Source organism: Bradysia coprophila, chromosome III, assembly GCF_014529535.1.
Source record: "Bradysia coprophila strain Holo2 chromosome III, BU_Bcop_v1, whole genome shotgun sequence".
Classification (NCBI taxonomy): Eukaryota; Metazoa; Arthropoda; class Insecta; order Diptera; family Sciaridae; genus Bradysia; species Bradysia coprophila.
The window spans coordinates 502,963-525,596 of record NC_050736.1 but is presented as its reverse complement, the minus strand read 5'-3'; the positions used below and the strand labels follow the sequence as shown (position 1 = coordinate 525,596).

Genomic DNA, 22,634 nt, shown 5'->3' with positions numbered 1-22,634 from the left:
GTGACATCTTTGGTAATAATTTACCAACCGAATTTATCGAAGTTTCAACATTGTGAGTACTAGCCTGGTATCACCACTCAAAAAATGCTTTTCAAATGTCCACTGTGGATTTTCTTTAACACAGATATGGGACGAAAGTCTTCATCTACCTACCCACCAAAATTTTCAGTCATTTTCCGGGGACGTCGATCAAATACATGAAATTGATGAAAAGCGCGCGCAGAAACTACTACCTGACCCAAGATTTGATGGAACTCGTACTAGATTTCTGTTGTCAGTTGTATCATTGAGATTTTGCGTAAGTTTCCTACAACCGAAGATATAGAAAACACTCTCCGGATTAAGAAGTGTTAAATCGTGAATTAAACATTGTCTTACTGATAAGACCTACATACTCCTAGCAATATGGCTAACTCTCAATATTCCGATCTATATAAAAATCGCAATTCCACTGAATTAATGGAACGTAAACAATCCGATCGTCGCCAGCAGTTGTTAACTGAACAAAAGGAACACCGCAGCAACGACCAAGACGATACTCGAAATATTAAACAGTTTTTGCAGTCACTGCAACATAAAGTCAACAAAAAACCGAAGAAGCAACGCTTATTCAAAAACTACGTTCAGCTGTCCGAATGGTTGCACGAGAAACCGGATGACTTGGACCAATGGTTTATGGTACCATGTCCCAAGGGAATGCGATGTGTTGCTGTCGCCACGAATGGAGCGACGAAAATTTACAGCAAATACGGTGTATACATCACCGAATTTCGATCCGGTCTGCCCGGAGATATTAAACTGAAACATGCCACAACCATACTGGATTGCTTTTCGGTTACATCGGACGGGATCACAAAGTACATGGTGTTGGATGTTATGTTTTATGCAAACACCGAAATGTTAAATTGTGAATCGTCGTTTCGATTCTTCTGGATCGCATGCAAATTATCCGAACTGCAATTGGACGAAATCGGTTTCCACAACGAGTTTGCATTCATGCCAATAAAATTTGTGGACTGTGGCGATGAGGTGGCCGTCGACAGCTGTCTGACAACGTATCCAATGTGGGACGATGAAAACATCCATTTGGATGGCCTGTTATTCTTTCACAAAGAATCGTCGTACGTACATGGTACGACACCGCTGGTTGGATGGCTATTTTCGTTTATGGTAAACGAAATTCTCGGATTCTGCATGATCCATCCGAAATATTTGGAGCAACGACCTGCCAATTACCAAAACGCTGCCGAGTACATCAGGGACTTCGACAAACAACTGAAAGCATCGAAGGCGAGAAATCGCAACAAACGCGGCGACAAAGTCCAGAAAATGGAGGAGGAGGATATGGACGACGAAAATGCTACGTTGAATTCGATTCTGAATGCTGAGCGAATGTTGGAGCTTGAGGGCAGAACCGTCGATGACGTTCATGAAACGATGGAACGAGACTGATTGTGTAATTAAGATGATCGAGATGTTGTGAATGTTGATCGATTGGTGTTGCTTCATTAAAATTCAGAATTTTTAAAATTTTAAAACCTGTGCCGTTTTACTACGAAGGAGGAACCACCTGGTCTCTGTCTATGCAAGACAAAATTCCATCGTTAAAATTCCGTAAAATTCTCAATTTTATTTCTTAATACATTTCGAGCGCAAAACATGTCAGTTTTCAGTTAATTCAATTTTGAACTGTAATCTCACCTGTTATCTGACCAACACCCTCGGAAAGCAGTACGTCACTTTCTTTATCCATCATTGCCCTATCATCGACCACGGTTTGTTTAGTATTAGTTTTCACTTCTTCTTTACATGACTCTAAAAGAGATGCTGGCTCCACGATACCCGATACACGTTGACAATGCAAGAAATACGCTTTCATGTGATTCCGAATGCTCCTCGTAAAGCTTTGATAGAAACATTTGGTGGCATTTTTCTTAGTGTTGTCAGTTTCATTGAATAGTATATGAACGTCGACGGGTGTTGAATTGATCGACACGATGCAATTTAGTTCGACTGAATGTTTCTTTGACTCGCTCAGCTGTTGTAGTTTATTCGTAGCATAGGTAGCTTCATCCACGAAATATGTCGTTGTGGTGCATTTGGTCAATTTTTTCATGTGGTAAACGTCTTCCGTACCACTCACATTCCAATGGACCAGTTCCAATGCCTCACTAACATCCTTTTGTCCATTCAATTTTTGATATTTTTTTAGTCGCTCGTCCGTGTTGTTCTGCATATCAACGACGTTCACTTGCAGTTTGAACAAGTGTTCGAATATGAATCGGATTAATAGTACTGTTAACGCTGACCAACGTTTCCTCACTTGGTCCGGTTCAATTGGCACCGATCGACTCTCATCCATCATCATTCTGCGTATCACGGACAGTTCAAATTCGAGCGGCAATAGTCTCACCTGGAATTCACTTGATTTGGTCGCTGACATGTCCTTGTTCAGTTCGGGATCGACGGCAAATTCGGTGAAGAATCGTAGAAGAAATGCGGCTGATGTGACACCGGATTTTAGTTGCGTTTTGAACATATCCGATGCATGACGCAGCTCCAAACTGAAGAACCGATGGACGGATCCACATGATGCCGCTACATTGTGATTTAAAGCGAATGGATCTTGGACGCACATTACATGGTGTAGATTCAATGGTGAGGCTCCATCAGATTTCATGTATTCAATGTATGCCTCGAATTCCGGTGGCGTTTTTTGCGCGAACGTGGCCCTTTCATATGTTTGACCATAGAGCGGGCAAATGATGTAGCGTTGAAAATCGAATTGTTTATAGAAGTCAACGAATCCACGCAACAAACTGGAGATCATCAGGTCCGAACCGTTATTGAACCGATTCGGCAGTGCATTATTCCAAGCCAAATTCCAGTATTTGTCGACGATAAATTTAGGAACTTGCGTCTGGTAGACGGCAAGTGGCCTTATTATTTTCTCATGCTGTAGGTAGAAGATCACCATCATGATCAGGCAGTAGGATGTTATTTTGCCGGTGCCCAATAGATTACGCGTTTTCATCCAATGCTTTAAAATGATAATCAACGGATGGATTCGTTGGTCGAGAAAGATGATTTCTCGAATGATCTGACTATTGTATCGACCCATCGGGCTGGTGAAGCTGAAGTCACACTGAAAGCCGGTCTTGACGTGGACACATTTCAGTAGAGGTATTTTAGCGTTGACAATGGCAACGGTCTGTTCGAATAAGTTCGTGCGTTTCATCGTATCAATGGTTTGGAAAATGATCCTCGAAACGGTTTTCTTCGATTTGTCGGGCAGATCTTTTATATCGACGTAAATGTCGAAATCGCTGGCTGAAACGGTTTTGGGAAATGAAATTAACTTTCGACCTATACATGTGACATGAAACAGTGAACTCACTTTTAAAGGCCATGCCGCACACCGACGATCCGAAGGGATAAATCTCAAATTTTTTGCATCGCTGGTTCAACACTAGGTTGATGTCACAGAATATTTTCTGGAATATGCATGCCATAAAATCGCTTTCCGGTTGTAGTGCATACGTCAATGCTTGTATTTCGCTGCCTTCTGCACAGTTTCTTAGAGCCGTGCACACAGCTTCTTGAAGGTGATCATTCATTGGTAACTTCCGTTTTTTCTGCTGCCGCTTTTTCGCTTTATTATTTGGGGCATCGTTTTTGGCTTTCGGTGAGTTCTTTTGTGAATTTACTTTGGTCACTGATGTATTGGGGTTGGTTGCATCAGCCATAGTCGAAACGGGAATAAAATTGGAAAACTGGAATGAGAAAAGAGTTTTGGTCATAAAATTGAATTAAAGATGTTTGAGCAGGAACTTCTTACTATACGTTCTTATAGTAACCGTTTTTTGGTTACACGGTCAACGACCCTAGCAAAATATTTACTTGGCAAAACTCCATCTAGTCCTTCGGTCAAAATAACATTATTGGCCGAACGATAAAATACAACACCGTCTGACACCGCTTTGCTAACATCAACGTAGATCAATATTTCAGAACTGGAACGGAATCCACTAGTATCCCCACTGAATACTTCATTTTCCGTCAAATGTATGTGATTTCTGGTCATTCTCTTCAATCCTTCTGCTTTGATCTTTTCCCAAAATCGGTAATAAGTTCCATGGACGGCAATCGGAACTTTGCGGGCATCATCAATTTTGGTCATTGTCATTTGAACATTAGCCATTGAATGGCCTTGATTAGCCTTGATGCGCATTTTACCGTTCGGCAACGTATCCAACGCGAATCTTTGCTTTCGATCGTTTGCGACCACATTTTTGATTTCGTTCAATGAGAATTTCTTTGCAACAAATCGGTGCGTTTTCAGAATCACATCAATGTCAATGTATCCATTTGCGTCAATCGGTAATTTTTCTTCATTCGCTCCGTGACGGAGAATCCACGACAACAATTTACTCAGTTCGATGTTCCTTTGAGGACTTGGTTGCGGTGGTTGAAAGTAGAGTTGCGACATTTTTTTTAATTTTAGGAAAAGACTTTTAGTTTAAATTTCTAATCGTTGCGAAATAACCTCCGTTAACTGAGATGTCGATGTGTGCGTTTTTGTTTAGCAAAATTGATAGGTGTAATGTCAAAGCGAAACGAAAAAAAATAACAAAAGCCAAGTAATCTACCATCTGACCATAGATTCTACAATTTACTTACTCTTCCTTTCAATCTATCGGCTGTCCGTTAAATTTTACATTATTTTCGAAAGCTTATTAAAATCAAATTGTTGAGAAACCAGGTGCCTGGTTCGAATTATTTAATTTTAACAAAAGCTATACTCTAAAATATAGTTTATTGAAGAATTCAAGGCGACAGGAGGAGTGTTTGTTGCGTTTGTTGACAGATTGTTAATTACTATTTTCTCAGACAGGTGGCTAAAGGTGCTGACAAAGGTGACACCTAGCGGGAATATGAAGAAAATGGGAAACCGCACTATTTTAATACATGAATCTATGTTGCTTTTCATGTTTCAACCATCTAATTTTGATACATAAAGTTGAAACGAATTAGCAGAACTGAAAATCGCGAATCCATCAATGGACATCATCCGATGTCATCCTCATCCAACCAAAATTCAAATTCGTAAAAATTCGGTGTTATGACACCGATAATTTTGAATAAGAAGAAGAACCTAAATACAATAATGACAACTCGATAAGTTTCGCGCTCTTTTCAGAAAACTTCTGCGAAAGACAAGTATTTGATCTGCGAAGTATTTTAACTAAAATAAATGAATCTAACGTAAAAATGGATGAGTCCCCATGTAAGTTTCGATACAGTAAACATCACGAGCTTCTAACTGAAGCAGAAATTACCTTGAAATTGACTTTGAAACGGTAAAAATGACCAAAAATTCGTTCACAGCAAATCATCGAGCGAAAAGACAGAGAATCGACAAGCATGGGCGCTTCGCTGCATTGGCCAAATTGAAGGAGCTTAAAGGTTCCAAACACAAATACGAAATCAGCGAAGATGTGGACAATGTTTACGACGAAGTAGACGAACAGGAATACTCCAACAGAGTGACGTCAAGAGCCCTGGACGATTGGATTGAAGATGGTAAATTATTACTGATCCCCGATATATTGTAACTAACATAATTGTGATATATCAGATGGCACGGGCTATGTCGAGGATGGACGGGAAATATTTGACGATGACGAAGAAGATCTACCTCGTAAAAACGTCAGCAAAACGAAGAGAAGTGACAAGAAGAGAGTGAAAGACATTGGAGATCCAGTACAGGGCAAAGGATCCATTAAGAGTTTGTTTGGCAACGCTGTTCCAAAGAAGAAGGATGTAGGACTGCCCGTCAAACTTATGTTTTTCAGACATCAGACTAATAGCGATCCCTTTTAGAGTAACGTCAAGTTGGAGGATGACAACATCTTGGCTGATATTCTATGTGAGCTGGATGGTAACACAGCTAATGTTGTGAGTGCAACGCCTCATTCAACTTCGTCACTTAAGGCAGTACAAGAAGAGAAGAAGGCGATTAACGATTATATGGCCAGTTTTTCGAAGAATGTGCTAAAAAAGCGCGAGTTGAAAGAGGTTGATACAGCTAGTGATGATGTACGTAGCTCATGTCTCTCTATAATGTTTCGTCATAACTGATTGCCGTTTTGTGATCGTTTCAGGAAATCTTGGAGAAAATCATGAAGCCAGCCAAAGTAATTAAAACAGACGTCGTCAAGTCCACCGCCTTATCGGCAAACACTAGAGCAACAACGGTCAAATCGGTTCCAAGAAACGTCTTTAAAATCGAAGAACCCAAGGCTGTAGCAGAAACTAAGATGGAAATGACCAACGGCGATACTCATGAAATTGATCACTTTGGCGACGATGACGACATTGATTTCAGTGTGCTAGAAACTGACGATCTCAATTTGGTAGAGAATGCTAATGTATCGGTAAAAGTAGAGGAACCTGTGACCAAACAAATCGATTCACCGGATGCCAAAGCAAAATCTGCGGTCAAAACGTCTGACATTTTTGCGAATATTCGTCCGAATTGGGACAGTGCATTTAGCATGGAAGATGATGACGATGCTGATTTGATAAACGCCGTTGCTGATGTCGTTGATGATGCAATGGTGACCGATGACAAGCAAAGTGACATGAAATTCTGGTACTGGGACGCCTGGGAACATCCGAACAATCCGGGTCAAATTTTCTTGTTTGGTAAAATTGCGGCTGATAACAAAAACGCACGGTCAACCGAATACAAATCGATCTGCGTGAAAGTAGAGAATGTTGATCATTGCATCTACGTTCTGCCGAGAGAGTTTGTACGTCCCGCTTGATTTTTCCTTCTTCTTTTTTGATTTAATTTTAATTTCCAATTTATTAAGGTCATGGACACGGACACTAATCGTCTGACAAAAACCCCTGTAACTATGAAAGCTGTTTACGAGGAATTCCGCGATTCGATTGCCAAGAAGAATGGAATTGGCGAGTTTCGTTCGAAGCCTGTCACAAAGAACTTTGCGTTCAGTGTACCGGATGTAAATGTTCCAATGACCTGCGAGTATTTGGAGGTTTGTACAACCAAGTTCTCGGAAATGAAGTATGAGCACTAAGTGGCTATTAATTTCAGGTCCGTTATGATGGTCGAACCAAACCTATCGACATGAAATACTTCAACAACAAGTACAAAACCGTTGCGCACATCTTTGGAACGAATGCTTCGTCGTTGGAAACGTTTCTGCTTCATCGAAAAATCAAGGGTCCCTGTTGGTTAAACCTTAAAGACTACAAAATGAACGACCAACCAATGTTCAGTTGGTGCAAATCCGAAATGACAGTGCCAAACATTCAATCGATTTCCGTGAACGAAGTACAAAGCAAAAATCCCCCACCAGTCGCTGTGGCCACTGTAAACGTGCGATCGTCGCTAAATCCGAACACAATCAAAAATGAGGTGTGCATGATCACCATAGCGCATCACAACAATTTCCCCATCGATCAACCAGCACCGAGACCACAATTTCAGAAACACTTTTGCGGTTACACTCGACCAAAGTCTCAGAATTGGCCGTTGGACATTAAGGCTAAGCATGAGGAATTCAAGATTACGAAAATTGTCAAAGCTGATTCGGAACGTGAATTGTTGTCGTGGTTCTTGGCTACATTTAAGAGCATCGATCCTGATCTGATTGTCGTCAACGACGCGAACGACTGTCAATTGGATGTTATTTGGGACCGTATCAACAACAGCAACATTTCCAATTGGTCTTGTCTGGGTCGATTGAAATTTCGCAACAAAAATAAATGGAAATGGGACAACGTTATAATCGGCCGTATGGTGTGCGATGTTAAGAGTCAAGCCGAACAATTGCATAGATCACTACGCAGCTACGATCTGGGTACATTGTGTGTGGAGTTGCTGAAGACCAAAGAAGAGGATCACATGCAAATTTCCAATGACGATTTGTATGCGTTCTATGAAACCGGTGCCGGTGTGATGAAACTCATTACCTTGACGATGAACGACTGCATGTCCATTCTTAGACTGATGTGCGAAATGAATGTACTACCACTGGCATTGCAGTTGACGAACATTTGTGGCAATTTAATGGGAAAAACGTTGATGGGAGCGAGCTCAGAACGGATCGAATATCTACTGTTGCATGCTTTCTTCGAAAAGGATTACATTGTGCCGGATAAACGGATACGCCAAAAGAGTTGGGAAACAAACGACACGCTTGCTACTGAAACGCCAGCAGCTGGAAAGAAGAAGCCACAATATGCAGGCGGTATGGTGCTGGAACCGATCAAAGGATTCTATGACACCTTCATCTTGCTGATGGACTTTAACTCTCTGTATCCGAGTATCATTCAGGAGTACAACATTTGCTTTACAACCGTAACCGATCCTGTGAACAAAGAAATTATTCCCGACCTGCCCGACCCAGGAACTGAACAAGGAATTTTACCGAAACAAATTCGCCGTCTGGTTGAGAGTCGTAGAGATGTGAAAAAGCTGATGGCAAATCCTGATCTGAAGAGCATCGTTCGAATGCAATACCACACCAGACAGCAAGCGCTGAAACTTACGGCCAATTCGATGTACGGATGTTTGGGTTTTGCAAATTCTCGTTTTCGTGCCCAACATCTTGGTGCGCTGGTTACAGCCAAGGGTCGAGAAATTTTGATGAACACGAAAAGTTTGGTGCAGAAAATGAACTTCGAAGTAATTTACGGCGACACCGACAGCATAATGATCAATTCGAATTGTGTGGATTACGATCAAGTGATGCGAATTGGACAGCAAATTAAGCAAGCCGTAAACAAAGTGTACAAAGAAGTTGAACTGGACATTGACGGTGTGTTCAAGTGTATGCTGTTGCTGAAAAAGAAAAAGTACGGCGCCGTTACCATTTCAAAATTGAAATCCGGAGAGTTCGAAACGTGTCAGCAGTTGAAAGGTTTGGATATCGTGCGACGAGATTGGTCTCAAGTCGCTATCATGGCTGGTAAATTGGTCGTTGAGGAATTGTTCAACACCGATCGTCCCATAGATGACCGAATCGACACAATCCACTCCCATCTCGAGACATTCAAACGGAACATCGAAGACGACGTTACTCCATTGCCATTGTTCAATATCACGCAGCAGTTGAAGAAAATGCCCAAAGACTACACGAACGTTATGCAAAATCCGCACGTCCAAATCGCGTTGAGACTGAACGCAAACAAAACGAAACGATTCAAGAAAGGCGACACTATCAATTACATCATCTGTGACGATGGTACCGACAAACCGCCCATGCAACGTGGCTACCACATGGACGAATTCAAAACGAATCCCAATCTGAAGGTGGACAAATTGTACTACTTGGAGAAACAGATTCATCCCATTGTGACGCGTTTGGTTGAACCAATCGAGGGCACTGACGCAAGCCGTATTGCTACATTTTTGGGACTCGATTCGAGTAAATACATTCAGGCTGCACGACGGTAACGCTTTCATTTTTACCAGTTTCGTTCAGGTCAACAAAATGAAAAATTTCAGAGCACAACAAGACAGAGCCGATGCTGGAATTGGTGAGTCAGTCATCAAGACTTCCCTACAAAAATATCGATACTGCAAACGGTTTACGTTCAAGTGCAGAGCGTGCAAGACAGAAAATGTGGTTGTAAGTAGAGCTTGGCTCGGTTTTACCGAGAAAGATTTGAAAATTTCATTCATTTCCGTTTACGCAGGCGTCAGCATTTAAAAAGAATGAATCGGCTCTGCAACAATGTTCGAATCCGGAATGCAGCGATCGTCCGTATGAACATGTGGCTTACATCCAGAATCAATTGACACTGACCATTCGTCAGTGTATCAGTCGGTTCTATGAAAACTGGCTGGTTTGTGACGAGCCTACTTGCAACAGCAACACCCGGACGTACACACACGTATGGAACATGTTCTTGAAAGTCGTAGTTGCCAATTCTAACACAAACATTTTCCCAGGTGACTGTGAACAATCGCCCCGTTTGTCGTGAATGTAAAACTGGATTTTTGCTCCGGCAATATTCAGAAAGCGAGCTGAATGATCAAATCTCCTACTTCCGGTACATGTTCGATTTGGAAGCTCATTCAGAGGCCCGTAAGTATTTCGATTAATATGTTTCAGGTAACTGAAGTTGATCCGATTCTTATGTTCAATTCATGTTCGACAGAAATCAAAGTTCCGCCACAAGTTGAAGCTTCGTATAAGATTCTAAAGGATGCCATCGATCAGATTTTATCACAGTCAGCATTTTGCGTTATCAAACTGTCGAAGCTCTTTGAACGCTTACAGCCGGTGCCTAAACAAATTCCATTAAATTGAAATTATTTTTGAGAGAAACTAAAGTTGCAGACATGCCTTTTCGCTCATAATTTTAACTTAATAAATTTTCATTTTAAAATAACTTGTCATGGTTGTGTTATTGATCGAATACCATTGTAGATGGAGGACCCACCGAATGAATGAAAATTCCATTCGATTTTTCAGTTTTGTACTTTTCATCTTTATTAGAACGTTGTTTTACATGAGCAGGTATTATCACACATCATGCGTTAACTAAAATTTCTTTTATTTTATAGGCAACTCTCTTCCATCCGGTTCATCAATGTCCACCAAATTCATTTCTTATCAATCGTGAATAGTGGAACATTGATGGCGACCTCGATTAAATAGATTTCTCTGTGCAATATGCACTACAAACAACTTAACCTAGTTTTTAGTTCATACAAAACGGTCTCTCTAAGTTCTTTAAAAATGTGAAAAATATTTAAAGTTGGCCGTATTGTCAGCAAATCTACGCAATATCTCTAAAAAATGAGTTTTTGGTAACGGTTAAGAAGCGGCAGCGATCTCATTTTTGATTTCATCAAAATTTCTACGATTTTTCGTACAACCAAGCGGCTCGCCCATTTTAATTGTTTGTCCTTGTTCGACGAAAAATCTGCAATTCAGAAAAGGTTTTCAATCCGTCAGCCAGTTAAACTAAATACAGTTAGAAATTGCCATTACTTAAAATACTTTGGAGCTTCAAATATCAAAACTACTGTGCTGCCCATATTAAATTGACCGAGCAGTTGGCCTTTTTCTAATATCGTATCTTGTGGTAGTTCGATCTCATCAAAATGTTCCGTTTTGTTAAGTTTTCCCACTTTGAAACCATGCCATTTGTTGGTTTGCAAGCTCTCATCCATGTAAATCTGAATGGAGCCAACATTTGTCGCACCTAAATAGACAAAAATAATTGTCGATGATTCGCCTTCCAACGCCACTAATGTCCTATGTACTCACCGACAGCGGCAAAACTAAAAAATCCATGTTGCCATCTACCTAAGTACAGTGCCCTTTCATTTAAACTAAACAATCCAGGTAGCCAGTGGGCAATCTTCGGACTGACTGACAGCAATTCACCGGAAAAGTGACGTCTCAACTTCGGTGTCCCTGCAAGAAATTTAGAAGAAAAAAAATCTTTTAACATCCAACACCCAGACAGTCGTAATTGTCTTACATTTTGTTGGCGAATGGAAACGATGGTAATCACCAGGTGCAAGATATATGATGCATTGATAGATGGCAGTTTCCTTAAAACGACAAAAATATGTCATTACTAACTGGCTGTATAGTAAGGCTTGGTTTCCACTTAAAAAATTGCGTCGTAAGAGAGTTTTGTGAAGGATTTTTATTGGTTAAAAAACGAGAGAGAGAGACAAATTTCAACCAATACAAATCCTTCACGGTGCTCTCTTATGGCGAACATTTTTAAGTGGAAACCGGACTTAAATGAACTGTGCGAACCCACCTCATCATCCCTTATTCGTATAGTGTCCACATAAGTTGGACTAGACTTATTCTCCCAGTTGGCTGGTCCTAGGAATGATTTAAGACTGTATGTGACACCTTTGACCTGTAACCAATGTCGGATAAATTTTCTTTGGTGTCGGCTGAGAGGTACATGAAAAACTATTTATGGAAACACTCACTTGCTCAACTTGTTCGTTGGTAGCTAATCCAAAATGTAATACTCTTCCGTCAGCTGGTGATACTAAACAACTATTAGTGTCGATAGTTCGAGCATCTTCTTTCAACGATCGTGTGAAGAACTCTGCTATGCTTCGATACTTTCTAAATGGTAGAGTTGGATTGGAGTTAGTTTATGGTAGTGATGCAAATAAAAATAACGGTGAAAATGAGTGAGTTGATACGTTAATAGGAAAAGGAATGGTAACTGTTCCTTTGTTAGTTATCGAATCAACTGTCCAATGTGGGTTCAGTTTAATTTTTGACTCTGTCTTGATTTGAGAAATGAATCATGAAGGCATGAGGTAGGTTAGAGCAGATTTCTATGAAATATTGAAACGAAGAACGAAAGCTGGAGAGGAGTTAGCTCCTCCCCGGATAATAAAACTTAAGCAGACTTTTCTTCGTATTAAGTTCAATACTTTTCCTCATAATCCATTTCAATGACAAGACAGAGAAGATTTGTAAACTAATGTAGAAAACAACCGTCACCCAAAATTAAAACCAACAAACAAAACAAAGTGCATTTTACAGTAGTATATAATCACCAAACACCAACAAAAAAATGCCATTTAATTTACCTGACTCATCACAAACTGTAAGAATTTGTTAATTTTACGTTTTCTTCGTTAAAGTTAAATGTCTAAATAAAAAAAAAATCTACGTTCAGTGTAGGCATGCTTCATGTATGCTTAACTGCTTCCGAACGATCATTTTAAAATACAATGACGTACACTACTGTCTTCCTTTACTTCTATAGTCAAAATACTACATTTCTGTATGAACCATAACCATACGGTTGCCGACTACTTACTTGAAATCGGACGCAGCAGCTTCTTCGATATTTACACCGAATGCCGTTGAATAGCATCCATAAACTATAGGCCGAATGGGTATCGGAACACGACAATCAGCTAGCCAACCCCATCCTCGACTAATCAGTCTGAGTGGCAGCGAGCAATAAATATTTGTCTGAGAATATTCACAATAGACGAATCGGAAAACACTTGACAGTAGTTAGAAAATGTAAATTTTACCTGCCATGCGGTAGCGGTTCTCGGTTGCCCTTTGCCATTCGGCCCATCGTTAATCATTGTCCATTGGGCAGCGGCTACCAAGCACAAGCCCAGTGGTGTCCATTTGAGAAAAACACCACGCCATGTTAGCCAGCCTCCTGCAGCCAATAACCACCAATCCAAAACTGATAAAATTGTCCAACCAGCACCCGCTTTCCAACTCCACAATTTGTGGAATTTCTTCAATTTATTCAATTTACCTTTTTTGGATGAGGAGTGCTGTTGACCTTGCTGGTCGCCATTACCTTTGGTTGCTAATTTCTTTGTTATTTCAACGGTTTCGCCGTTGCTAAATGGTTTGCCGTAGTTAGAATTTGTGCCGGTTGATTTGAATGATTTGCGAATATTAAACCATCTCGGCGTCCAATTCCTCTGGGTTCCATGGGTCACCGTAGAGAATCTAAAACGACCCATTGCAACACTTGTCACTTCAAATCACATTAACTGTCTCGTGTTTATCTATTTGCTTGTCTATTTTCTTTTGTATGTAAAGGTCAATGAATTAAATATGTGAAGCCGAACCAATTGATAAGTAAGTCAAGTGACGTGATCGGTCTTCTACATCCTGTTACAGACCGTGTTATATAACCCGAAAGTATCGTATGACCCGATAACACTTAAAATACTTTGGATTGTATCAACATATAATTCCGAAAAAACAACCGATGAAAAAAGTAATTAGCGGGGTCAACAAAGATCGTATCAATTTAGAAACAATTTGAACTTGTAACTACTTGAAAACAGTTATTTCGTTTAATCTTGACACTACATCGTCTAAAGCTGGTAATTGAATGAATAGACCGGAATTTTGTGAATGACTGTTGTTGCTATTGAATCAGGGCACTACACAGTATACTACACATATATCATTATCTTGCTCAGATTTTTTTTCGCTCTTTCTCGTTTTTTCGCTTTGTTTAAAGCACAATTCACTATACAATGTTTTTTGAATAGTTTCGTTACCATGCTTATCAAATTATTTGTAACACCGCATCGTTATCTTGTGCAAGAATTAGAGATCATTTACAGATAACCCAATGCATTTGAATATGAATCACTTGGTGGACAATGTCAATGCTGCGCATAAACATAAGACGAAGAATATGAATCAATTAATGTGTTTGCATTCCATTTTGTATCGAATGATGCCAGGGGCGCCGATTTTTGTTTTGGTTGTTGGGTGCAACATTTAAGTCCATAATATGTAAAGCGCCGCAGGGGAAATTTTTCCAGGCACGGACGAACTAAGTTGGTTCACAAATGATATGTCTGTGAAGTACCTGCGAACTTAAACCTGCGAATTCTACATTATATTCCGGTCGTTGTGACGATCATTTTACATGAAGTTTTAGTGATTTCAGGAATTATAAAAAATTCGCAGGTTTGAAACTGCGAATTAAGAAATTCGCAGGTTTAAAACTGCGAAATAAAAAATTCCCAGTTTTGAACCTACATGTCAGTGTTCATTTGAGTTCATTTTTATACAGTGTATTAGGTCCCTTATTTGTTGCTTATTTGACGTTTTAAAAATGAGCCGCTCCTGCCTGGTTTAATTTACTCTGCCGTGAATTTACAACTTTGCTCAAATATTTGTTACTGTCGATCAACAATTTTTCAGCCACATTTAACGTTGCCATTTCCTGACCAATCGATCTATCGATTTCCCTTATATTTTCTTCGTTTTTTTGTCCTTATGTTCAAGATCAGCTCTTCTCACCTTAGAATTTTTGAAGATCTAAACAAAGTGACAGGAGACAAACAGTTATGGGAATATTTATAACACCCTTATATCAACGCACCATGCAGATGCACCAAAAAAAAAGTGACATTGACAGTATCTAAGTTTGTATGAAAATTACTTTTTTGTAGTTTAAGTGAATTGTATGAAGATTTTTTGGACACTGTCTGTAATTTTGACGTGCATTTGCATGGTGCGTTGCTTATATGCATCAATAGCATCCTTGACTAGCTGTTGTTCTTTGCATCGACTCTTTATTATGCAGAAAGTTTGTGCTGAATACAGCATTTGCGTGGCTTTTGTCAGTCGTGAAATAACTGGATGTTTAAAATGACCAAGAATATCTTTCATTTCTGATAATCTAAGCCAATAATTATATGAAGTTTCGTTGAAAATTATTTTAATTTACTTTTAGAGCATAAAATCCGCTTGATTGTTATACTTAATTAAAGTCCTCGAAGTGTCCTACGTAGGACAGTAGGACAAGTAGGACAAATTTTGAAATAAAATGACAAAGTAGGAAAGTAGGACACTGTGGGAGCGCTACAATCTCGCAATTTTTAGTTTTGAACCTGCGATTTTTCTAGCTAAACCTCCTAATTTTCATTTGGAACCTGCGAATTTTTAACCAGAGCTTCCAACTTCCCTGTTGGTCCTGCGTTGGTTTTTTGGCAGGTTTGAAACTGCGAATTTGAACCAGCGAATTTTTTCTGCAGGTTTGAAACTGTGATTTTTTTTGTTCGCAGGTTTGAACCTGCGAATTCTTGAAACTTTCATCAGTAGAAAGTCATGTAAAATGATTGTCACAACGACCGGACTATAATGTAGAATTCGCAGGTTCAAGTTCGCAGGTACTTCACACACATACAAATGATGCGGTTTTTAACTAATTTGATCAATATTTTATTGGGTGCTACGCACCCAACAAACTCGTTTGTCGGGTGCTCGCGCACCCATTGCCACCTAGAAGTCGGCGCCTCTGAATGATGCAGGAAGACGTTGCTGGTTATAACAATTACGAAATATTTTCAATTAGAAATTAAGCTTTGTTATTGCATATTGTTTGTGCGGCGGATGTTTGCGCAGTTTGCCGATCATTCATAAATAATATTTGATGCTGGGTAGAAAGTCTTACCAAAAACCACTGTGTGCAATGGATTAAGTTATTTGATGCAGTCATTGTGTGTTAACTCACAAGGAAGGGGAATTTGTGTTTTGATAGAGAGCTTATGATTCGGCTACGAAACGAACGACTTTAGTTTTCTTGATAAAAATGACGATCAAATGCATAGTTGTAAGTTAGTTGTAAGTGTTACATAGGAAAGTGTGTAGAATATTTTAAATCAATGAATGCAAGTGCTGCTGATAAAAATTTTGACCTATTGACATAAAATAAGGAAATTGTAAATAATTTGCCACACAAATATAAAGTTCGTAAATAATCTAAAGTCGATTTCAAGTAAAAATTGGAATCTCTTTATAGTCAAACAGATGGAAAAACCAGTGTTACAAAATCCAAGTGACCAATAAATAATGCAGCGGTATTATCACAGTGGCTTTCCACTTTTTCATTGATTGTAAATTCATTTTCAACTTTCCAACAACATTTTCTCTTGAATTATTATTGAACTTGCAAAGAATATACCCAGTTGGCTTTAATTTGACTGCCAACAGATAAACCTAAATAATTTTCATCTGTGCGGCGTGAATAACCTAATTTTCTCCACACAAATACGGTGAGAAGATGGCGTTGACGTTATATCTAATGACAGTTGAGGTGAGAAAAGTTTTTTTTTCTCAACTCTTGATTTTTCCATGGGGCGAACAAGAGCTTTGTTTTGATTTTGAAAAATCATGAAATAAATTGATACGATGTTTCGTGGATAAACACTGTTATTCATGGCACACACGGATGGAAAATTATGTGTGCACCTCGGGGAGAAAAAGGAAATTTCAACTCGAGCGAATTGCGTCCCTCCCTCCATATTTTCTCCACTTGGTAAGCGAATAACCGTTAAATATATAAACGGATAGTCACATATTGGCAAGAAAAAGTGATGTGCTCTGTCTAGTTTTATCTTATAATAGGGAGATGTGTGATAAACAAATTGAAGTAATAGATTTTGTATCCTAAAACAATGTTGCATCGATTTAATGATTACTTTTCATTTATCTGCTGTGTGTTTCACCTTCTTATCTCCCCTCATTAGGTAATCAGAAAATTTTGTTGATTGGTCGAATGACATTTCTAGTGAGAAAAGTGCACCACTTTCTCTTCCGGTGGGATAAAATAGACTGTCACTTTGTTTAATAAATGGTATGGTGAATTGATGTGTTTTGTTTCGTGAAGATAAACGGTAAATCACACCTCACAGAAAAACGTTGTGTTCACCTCTGAGAGAAAATAGGAAACTCCAACTCAAGCTCTTGTTGTAATTTCCTATTCTCTCTCCTATTGCGAAAAGGATAAACGAACACTGATGGCAGTCGGGTCATCAACACAGTGAATGAGTCAAAATGCAATGCCTTAAAAGATAAAAAATTTTATCAAAGCTTCCCAAATTCTTAAAATATTCGATCTATTTTTAGGTAGACATCGATTTATTGATAACAATTAAAGTTGAAAAAGCAAGTTTCTGCTCAAGTTGACTTTGTATATTCAATTACGTACATAATGCATACATATAACACAACCAACTGAATGCAGCACCAGTTGCTAACATACGATTTTTGTTTTTATTGTTGTAAATGAATTATATGAATTATAAAAAGAGAAGAGATTACGAGTCATTTGTTTTTGTTATGAATGGCATTTTCATGACACATAAGAAAATTGGAAGTTTGATATCAGTTTATCAACTTTGTGGATCTATACAATACATAGAGGGAAAACCTATTTGACGACGATGTTAATGTTAATGTAACTAAAATATGTATCGTAATTGTCGTTACGAATTGCAAATTTCAACTAAACAAACACAGTTATTAGATAACGAACAGTCTCTTACGTTTATCGCTCTGGTGTAGTATCAGTTAATGGGAATGTTCTATCAACGCACCATTCTAGACATAAAAGTTTTCGGTTAAACTCTAAAATTTGTCACTTATTGCTTGTGGAAAGTATCTAACAGGAAACCGTCGGCGCTAGAATTATGTTACATGCTTAGGTGACGTTTGAACGGTTGACGGCATGTAATCTGAGCGGAGCGCCATTGCATTTAAAACGAATAGTCCATGAATGACACAGCTATATAACAACTGTATCAATTCCGACTTATTTCAATTCCAGTTCGCTGCTCGGTCGTTCGAAAACCAACATTTGTGATTGAGTTTCCTGGTTGGAATATCTTCTACCTTTCAGAAACGGCTAATTATCTGTTATCGACAACAACAACCAAAACGAGCAGAAAGATTAAGATCAGACACTATGGGCGGTATATGTAGTGGATCTCATCAATGCTCTATTAACTTTGGTGCTATAGAGAGCTTTGGCCTCATGAATATAGCGCAATTCGTTTGTCCTTTCCTATACGGTGAAGACATTTCTTTTGATAATCTGATGTCTGGATGAGTTAATTACAATAATTCTTTATGTTGTGTCTCTAGCCTGAGACCGCAAGAAGTCCTAATATTATACAAAAATGGTAGAGGGAATAAATAGTTTGAATGAAACCCCGTCTTTTTTCCATTAATGGAAATTTAAACGAATTTTGTCAGTCGTTACCATAAAGAAAGGTAAATGAAATCGACGAAATCTGTTTGCTGAATAAATAAAGACGACATCTGTTTCTTTCTCACATAAATAGATAAAGTACTCAGGCTCACACTGCGCGTATAATGGGTTCGATGAAAATCTACATCGACTGTACTTAAAGTAGGCCAATAACTTTGGTAAATTGACTTACATTCGTTTCCTTGATACAAAGTAGACCGACATGTCCTGGTTTAAGAAACTTGTATCCTTAATAACACTATCCAAAACACTATCAGCCAAGGATGATTTTGATTGATGCCAACAGCAGCGCAGTTTTAATGTTGAAATAACTCTTGTTGTAGATGTTTTTTGTCACTTAAACCGTACAATCATCATAGATTTAGAACAAATTTAATCGAAATTGATACAAATTCTCAGCCGATATCTTCTAGGAACTCTATGGCAACGAGACGCACAGTTTCAAAAATATTTTGATTCTTCTTTACAACAAAGTCTATTTCTTTTGTTTTTAAAGCAGCTGATTGTGCAATGCTTGAACCAACTCGACGTAATGAACATTATACTGTAACTCCGGCGAAAATAAATTGGCGCGCTGATTTGAAAACGTTTTCACTGGTAGATGAGTGTACTTATCAAAATGTAATTTCGATCAGAGATTTAAATTAGTCAGATGGACCTTCATATCTCCTCAATTTTGTCATTCCTTTTTTAAGCTTGTCCTTTTGGATCGTAGGCTACTTAGTGATGTGTAAAGTGTAAAAATAACCAGACAAGAGCAGTTGCTTTGACGAGTGACCTAAATGGATAACAAACTGTTATGATCAGAGTGAGAGTTCCGAAGACCTGTTAATTATAACTTGCCTTAGAGTACTTGTCATTGCAAATCATATACATTTTTGACATATCCCCCAAGGCAAGTTAAAATAACTGATCCAAATTATATATTCTAATCTAATCGCCCATCATAACAGTCTAGTAGGCCTTTGATTTTGGTGTGGGACGCTTACTAATACAAATGTATGAAACGGGCTTTTGGTCCCCCCTTTGAAGGCACTTGCGTCCTCCGCTATTGCCTGGTTTACTTTACACTGCTGTGGATGGATGTATCAACTGACACACACATTTCTGCAACGGCGGTGGGAAAAGTGAACTTTTTCATTCGTCGTTTGGGCGTCGTTCCGTGGGTCTTTTTTTCACTGAGTAGTCACTGAAAAGATTTTTCATTATGTCACTTGATTATGTCATTTGAGTGGCATAATGGAATTATTATGCAACTCGTTTTCGTGTGTTTATTGACCTCGCTTCGCCTCGGATCAACAAAACAAAATGCACACGAAAACTCTGCTTTTCATCGCTAGTCATGTAAAATACTATTATACAATTCAAATGAGTGGCATAATGAAAAATCTTACGAAATCAGGTAAGATGTATGCTGAAGGTAGAGTAATGCTTTGCATTTCAAAAGTTCACTTTTTGCACTTGCTGCAGAAAACGTTGCATGCAACAACTTACGAAAAGTGTGTTTTCGTCACTAGATGTGAGTTTATAAAACGAGTTGCAAAAATAACTATTTCAAACACGGCTTTGCATAATGTGACACGGCTTTTCATAATGTGGTTCCATGGACAATATTGTCAATACTTATCAATGATTGACGGGATGATATAATTTATATCTGATATGAAATGGACTTTGTCAGTTGTCGAGGTTGTCGTCTAAGTTTATATCAACGAGACGTTATCAATCAATTTATTGAGATGTTCGATTACCTTCATTTAATCCAAGAAATTTTAGATGTTTCGCTATAGGTCTGATCCAAGGCTATTTCAGTTGTTAAAACTTTCTTCATCGACTCAATCCCAAAAAATTATTGTCAACGAAATGTTCTAAAAAGCCTTGAAGTTATGGTTCTGTTATGACTCAAAATTATTTTTTTAGTACCATGGAACATACCCATTACTGAAGTAAAAACCTAAGAATCTCTGATTGTACACCCCGAAAATATAAATTTTTAGGCCATCTACAATCAATTTGAAGAACTGACACGCTGTCACTTCTCATGATATCGAATCGCACCCAATCGCACCTTTCAACCTAGGATTAGTGATATCATCAATTCAACCAATTCACGGGATTAAGTTAACAATGTTGTCACTGGAAGAAATCAATAAATTCGTGAAGTATTGGTGGTTCCGATATTTAATGATCACCGAAATGTATATGGTCGAGAAATGGGAGGTTGTTGCGATCCGTAAGAAAATTGAACGAAAAAATTCTTCCTTGAATTAATAATCTAATTATTCCGGTTGTCCATTTTAGATCTAATATTCGCTGCCGTCTTCTCCGTATTTTGGTACTTCAATTATTCCGTGGTGCTTGGACTATTCCCAAATGTTGTCGACAAACCGGCAGATTTGCGCGATTTTCTTCATTCCACTCCTGTTCTTCATCATGGAAGTGCAACATAAGACAGCGTCGATGTTGGTGTAAGTTATGATTCCAAAGACAGACTCCATAATCTATTGAATCTGAAGCATTGTTCCTCGTCAATATAATTTTTATTAATATTTTGATACGGAGACCGGGTGTATTAAGGTCTTTATTTTCACCTTCAATGTTCAAATTTTATGTCGATCAAATAAATCAAATTAATCATTCGCATTCAGGACTTTTTATTTTATTTCGATAAATTATGATTTTATAAGACAAAAGTACTTCTACGGCATGGGTAAATATTGTTTTAATTTTTTTATAAATCAAATTGAAACTACATATTCAAAGTATTCGCGCTAATATTCACTTACTGCATAGCAAATGGTACCAACCAAAAAAATTAAAAATTTCATAAATTCCATACATTTCAGTAGACAGCAAACTGACAAGGTGCTGACAAGGTGCGATTTCGCAGTCAGTGCAAAAATGAATTAATTTTAATTTTATTTTTATAAAACTAATTTTAACGCGTAGATTTTTTTTAAACTTAAATTTTGAATGAACATAGTGTCTTTGATCATTTAAAAATAAAAAACTTTTTGATGCGAATGATCAATTGAAACAAAAATTAAATTTCCTTTCGCTTATTTATTTGATGGTATTAATGCCAAAATGTTTTGTAGTACAAACCGAAGCGGGTAAGTAACAGATTAAAACGCGTGTGATTAGTGACTTGATCCTGATTTTAAAATTAATAAAAATAAAAATTACTTCGAAAAACGAGTAGAACATCCAAAATTAGGCGACTAAAACATTTCTTTTACTATCGTCGCCACCATCTCCGCCTGCAGTTTGATCCGGTTTATCAACAACAGTTTCCTGGCCCTTAATTTTGATGTTATGCTCTTCCTTAAACTTATTTATTTCGACTCCCTTATTCGTTAACTGTTCTTTACCAACAGTAATCAACTTCTCCAGATGCTCTCGGTTTTTACTCAACTGCGGCAGAACGTCTTTAACTGTTCGGGCACACAGCACACCACCAATTAGGCGAAAACATTTTCGATCCTCCTCGACCGTTTTCAGCGTATCAATCACAGTTCTACATTGAAACAAAAAAAAAAGAGTTCTCAAAATTCTCGAACAAAATCGACAGAATGAGGTTATGTTTACGTGTGTTCCTTCAAATCGCTTTCCAGTGTGTGCAAATTGTTGGCTAGATTTCTTTGTTCATTTCGTAGGGATTGGAATTCGGCGATTATTTTCTCACTCGTTTTACCCGCTTTGGATGGATCGCTTGCCATTTTAAACAAATTTGAATGTCTTTTCGCAGATGGATTGCAGCAAACGAAAGACACTTGACATGGGATACAAAAGAATTTTGACAGACGGATGCATGGTTTACACGACCAATATGACACACGAAGTTAAGAAGGTATTGTGGCAATTGACGGGTAGGGCTTATTTTTATTTAATACATAATGTAAGGCAAGTGCAAATAACGGGAAATTTTTCGTCCGTAAGGCAAATGCTATCATCTGATTGGCTCAAACGCTCTCATGTAATAAGGCAAATGGTGTCGTTTGATTGGATTGCTTATTCTCTTTTTCTTTCTGCACAATTCTTTTAGA

General features: G+C 38.3%; 7 protein-coding genes across 10 annotated transcripts; 3 read left to right on the top strand and 4 right to left on the bottom strand.

The window, feature by feature from the left end:
- Positions 1-191: 191 nt before the first annotated feature.
- On the top strand, positions 192-1,536 carry LOC119074809 (snurportin-1). The gene has a single exon (XM_037181097.1). The coding sequence runs from the start codon at positions 406-408 to the stop codon at positions 1,450-1,452; it is 1,047 nt and encodes a 348-aa protein (XP_037036992.1). The 5' UTR covers positions 192-405; the 3' UTR covers positions 1,453-1,536.
- Positions 1,537-1,604: 68 nt separating this feature from the next.
- LOC119074746 (terminal uridylyltransferase Tailor-like) lies at positions 1,605-4,877 on the bottom strand. 2 transcript variants are annotated; one of them, XM_037181020.1, is made up of 3 exons: positions 3,839-4,877; positions 3,398-3,773; positions 1,605-3,330 (listed from the first exon to the last, which is right to left on the bottom strand). In XM_037181020.1, the coding sequence occupies exons 2-3, from the start codon at positions 3,744-3,746 to the stop codon at positions 1,679-1,681; spliced, it is 2,001 nt and encodes a 666-aa protein (XP_037036915.1). In that variant the 5' UTR covers positions 3,747-3,773; positions 3,839-4,877; the 3' UTR covers positions 1,605-1,678. The 2 variants fall into 2 exon arrangements, with proteins under 2 accessions (XP_037036915.1, XP_037036908.1); XM_037181013.1 differs by having other exon boundaries at positions 4,681-4,865.
- Positions 3,848-4,489, bottom strand: LOC119079980 (putative tRNA 2'-phosphotransferase). Its single transcript, XM_037188127.1, has one exon. The coding sequence runs from the start codon at positions 4,487-4,489 to the stop codon at positions 3,848-3,850; it is 642 nt and encodes a 213-aa protein (XP_037044022.1).
- Positions 4,878-5,138: 261 nt separating the features above from the next.
- On the top strand, positions 5,139-10,431 carry LOC119074734 (DNA polymerase alpha catalytic subunit). Its single transcript, XM_037181002.1, has 11 exons — positions 5,139-5,287; positions 5,389-5,583; positions 5,639-5,823; positions 5,884-6,099; positions 6,165-6,815; positions 6,879-7,064; positions 7,124-9,486; positions 9,542-9,665; positions 9,733-9,930; positions 9,989-10,124; positions 10,198-10,431. The coding sequence occupies exons 1-11, from the start codon at positions 5,272-5,274 to the stop codon at positions 10,347-10,349; spliced, it is 4,422 nt and encodes a 1,473-aa protein (XP_037036897.1). The 5' UTR covers positions 5,139-5,271; the 3' UTR covers positions 10,350-10,431.
- A 75-nt stretch (positions 10,432-10,506) lies between these two features.
- On the bottom strand, positions 10,507-19,095 carry LOC119074790 (phosphatidylserine decarboxylase proenzyme, mitochondrial). Of its 3 annotated transcripts, XM_037181081.1 has the most exons (10): positions 18,761-19,095; positions 13,318-13,517; positions 13,079-13,215; positions 12,856-13,013; positions 12,005-12,146; positions 11,824-11,928; positions 11,533-11,605; positions 11,316-11,465; positions 11,037-11,250; positions 10,507-10,968 (listed from the first exon to the last, which is right to left on the bottom strand). In XM_037181081.1, exons 1-10 carry the CDS (start codon positions 18,790-18,792, stop codon positions 10,860-10,862), a joined length of 1,320 nt encoding a protein of 439 aa, XP_037036976.1. In that variant the 5' UTR covers positions 18,793-19,095; the 3' UTR covers positions 10,507-10,859. The 3 variants fall into 3 exon arrangements, 2 of the variants coding, with proteins under 2 accessions (XP_037036976.1, XP_037036970.1); XR_005087257.1 differs by lacking the exon at positions 18,761-19,095 and adding an exon at positions 17,864-17,940 and having other exon boundaries at positions 12,005-13,013; XM_037181075.1 differs by having other exon boundaries at positions 13,079-13,517.
- Positions 19,096-20,610: 1,515 nt separating this feature from the next.
- Positions 20,611-21,220, top strand: LOC119074826. The gene is made up of 2 exons (XM_037181120.1): positions 20,611-20,821; positions 20,890-21,220. The coding sequence occupies exons 1-2, from the start codon at positions 20,716-20,718 to the stop codon at positions 21,036-21,038; spliced, it is 255 nt and encodes an 84-aa protein (XP_037037015.1). The 5' UTR covers positions 20,611-20,715; the 3' UTR covers positions 21,039-21,220.
- Positions 21,221-21,635: 415 nt separating this feature from the next.
- LOC119074817 (probable prefoldin subunit 2) lies at positions 21,636-22,392 on the bottom strand. Its single transcript, XM_037181108.1, has 2 exons — positions 22,177-22,392; positions 21,636-22,105 (listed from the first exon to the last, which is right to left on the bottom strand). The coding sequence occupies exons 1-2, from the start codon at positions 22,305-22,307 to the stop codon at positions 21,802-21,804; spliced, it is 435 nt and encodes a 144-aa protein (XP_037037003.1). The 5' UTR covers positions 22,308-22,392; the 3' UTR covers positions 21,636-21,801.
- Positions 22,393-22,634: the final 242 nt, after the last annotated feature.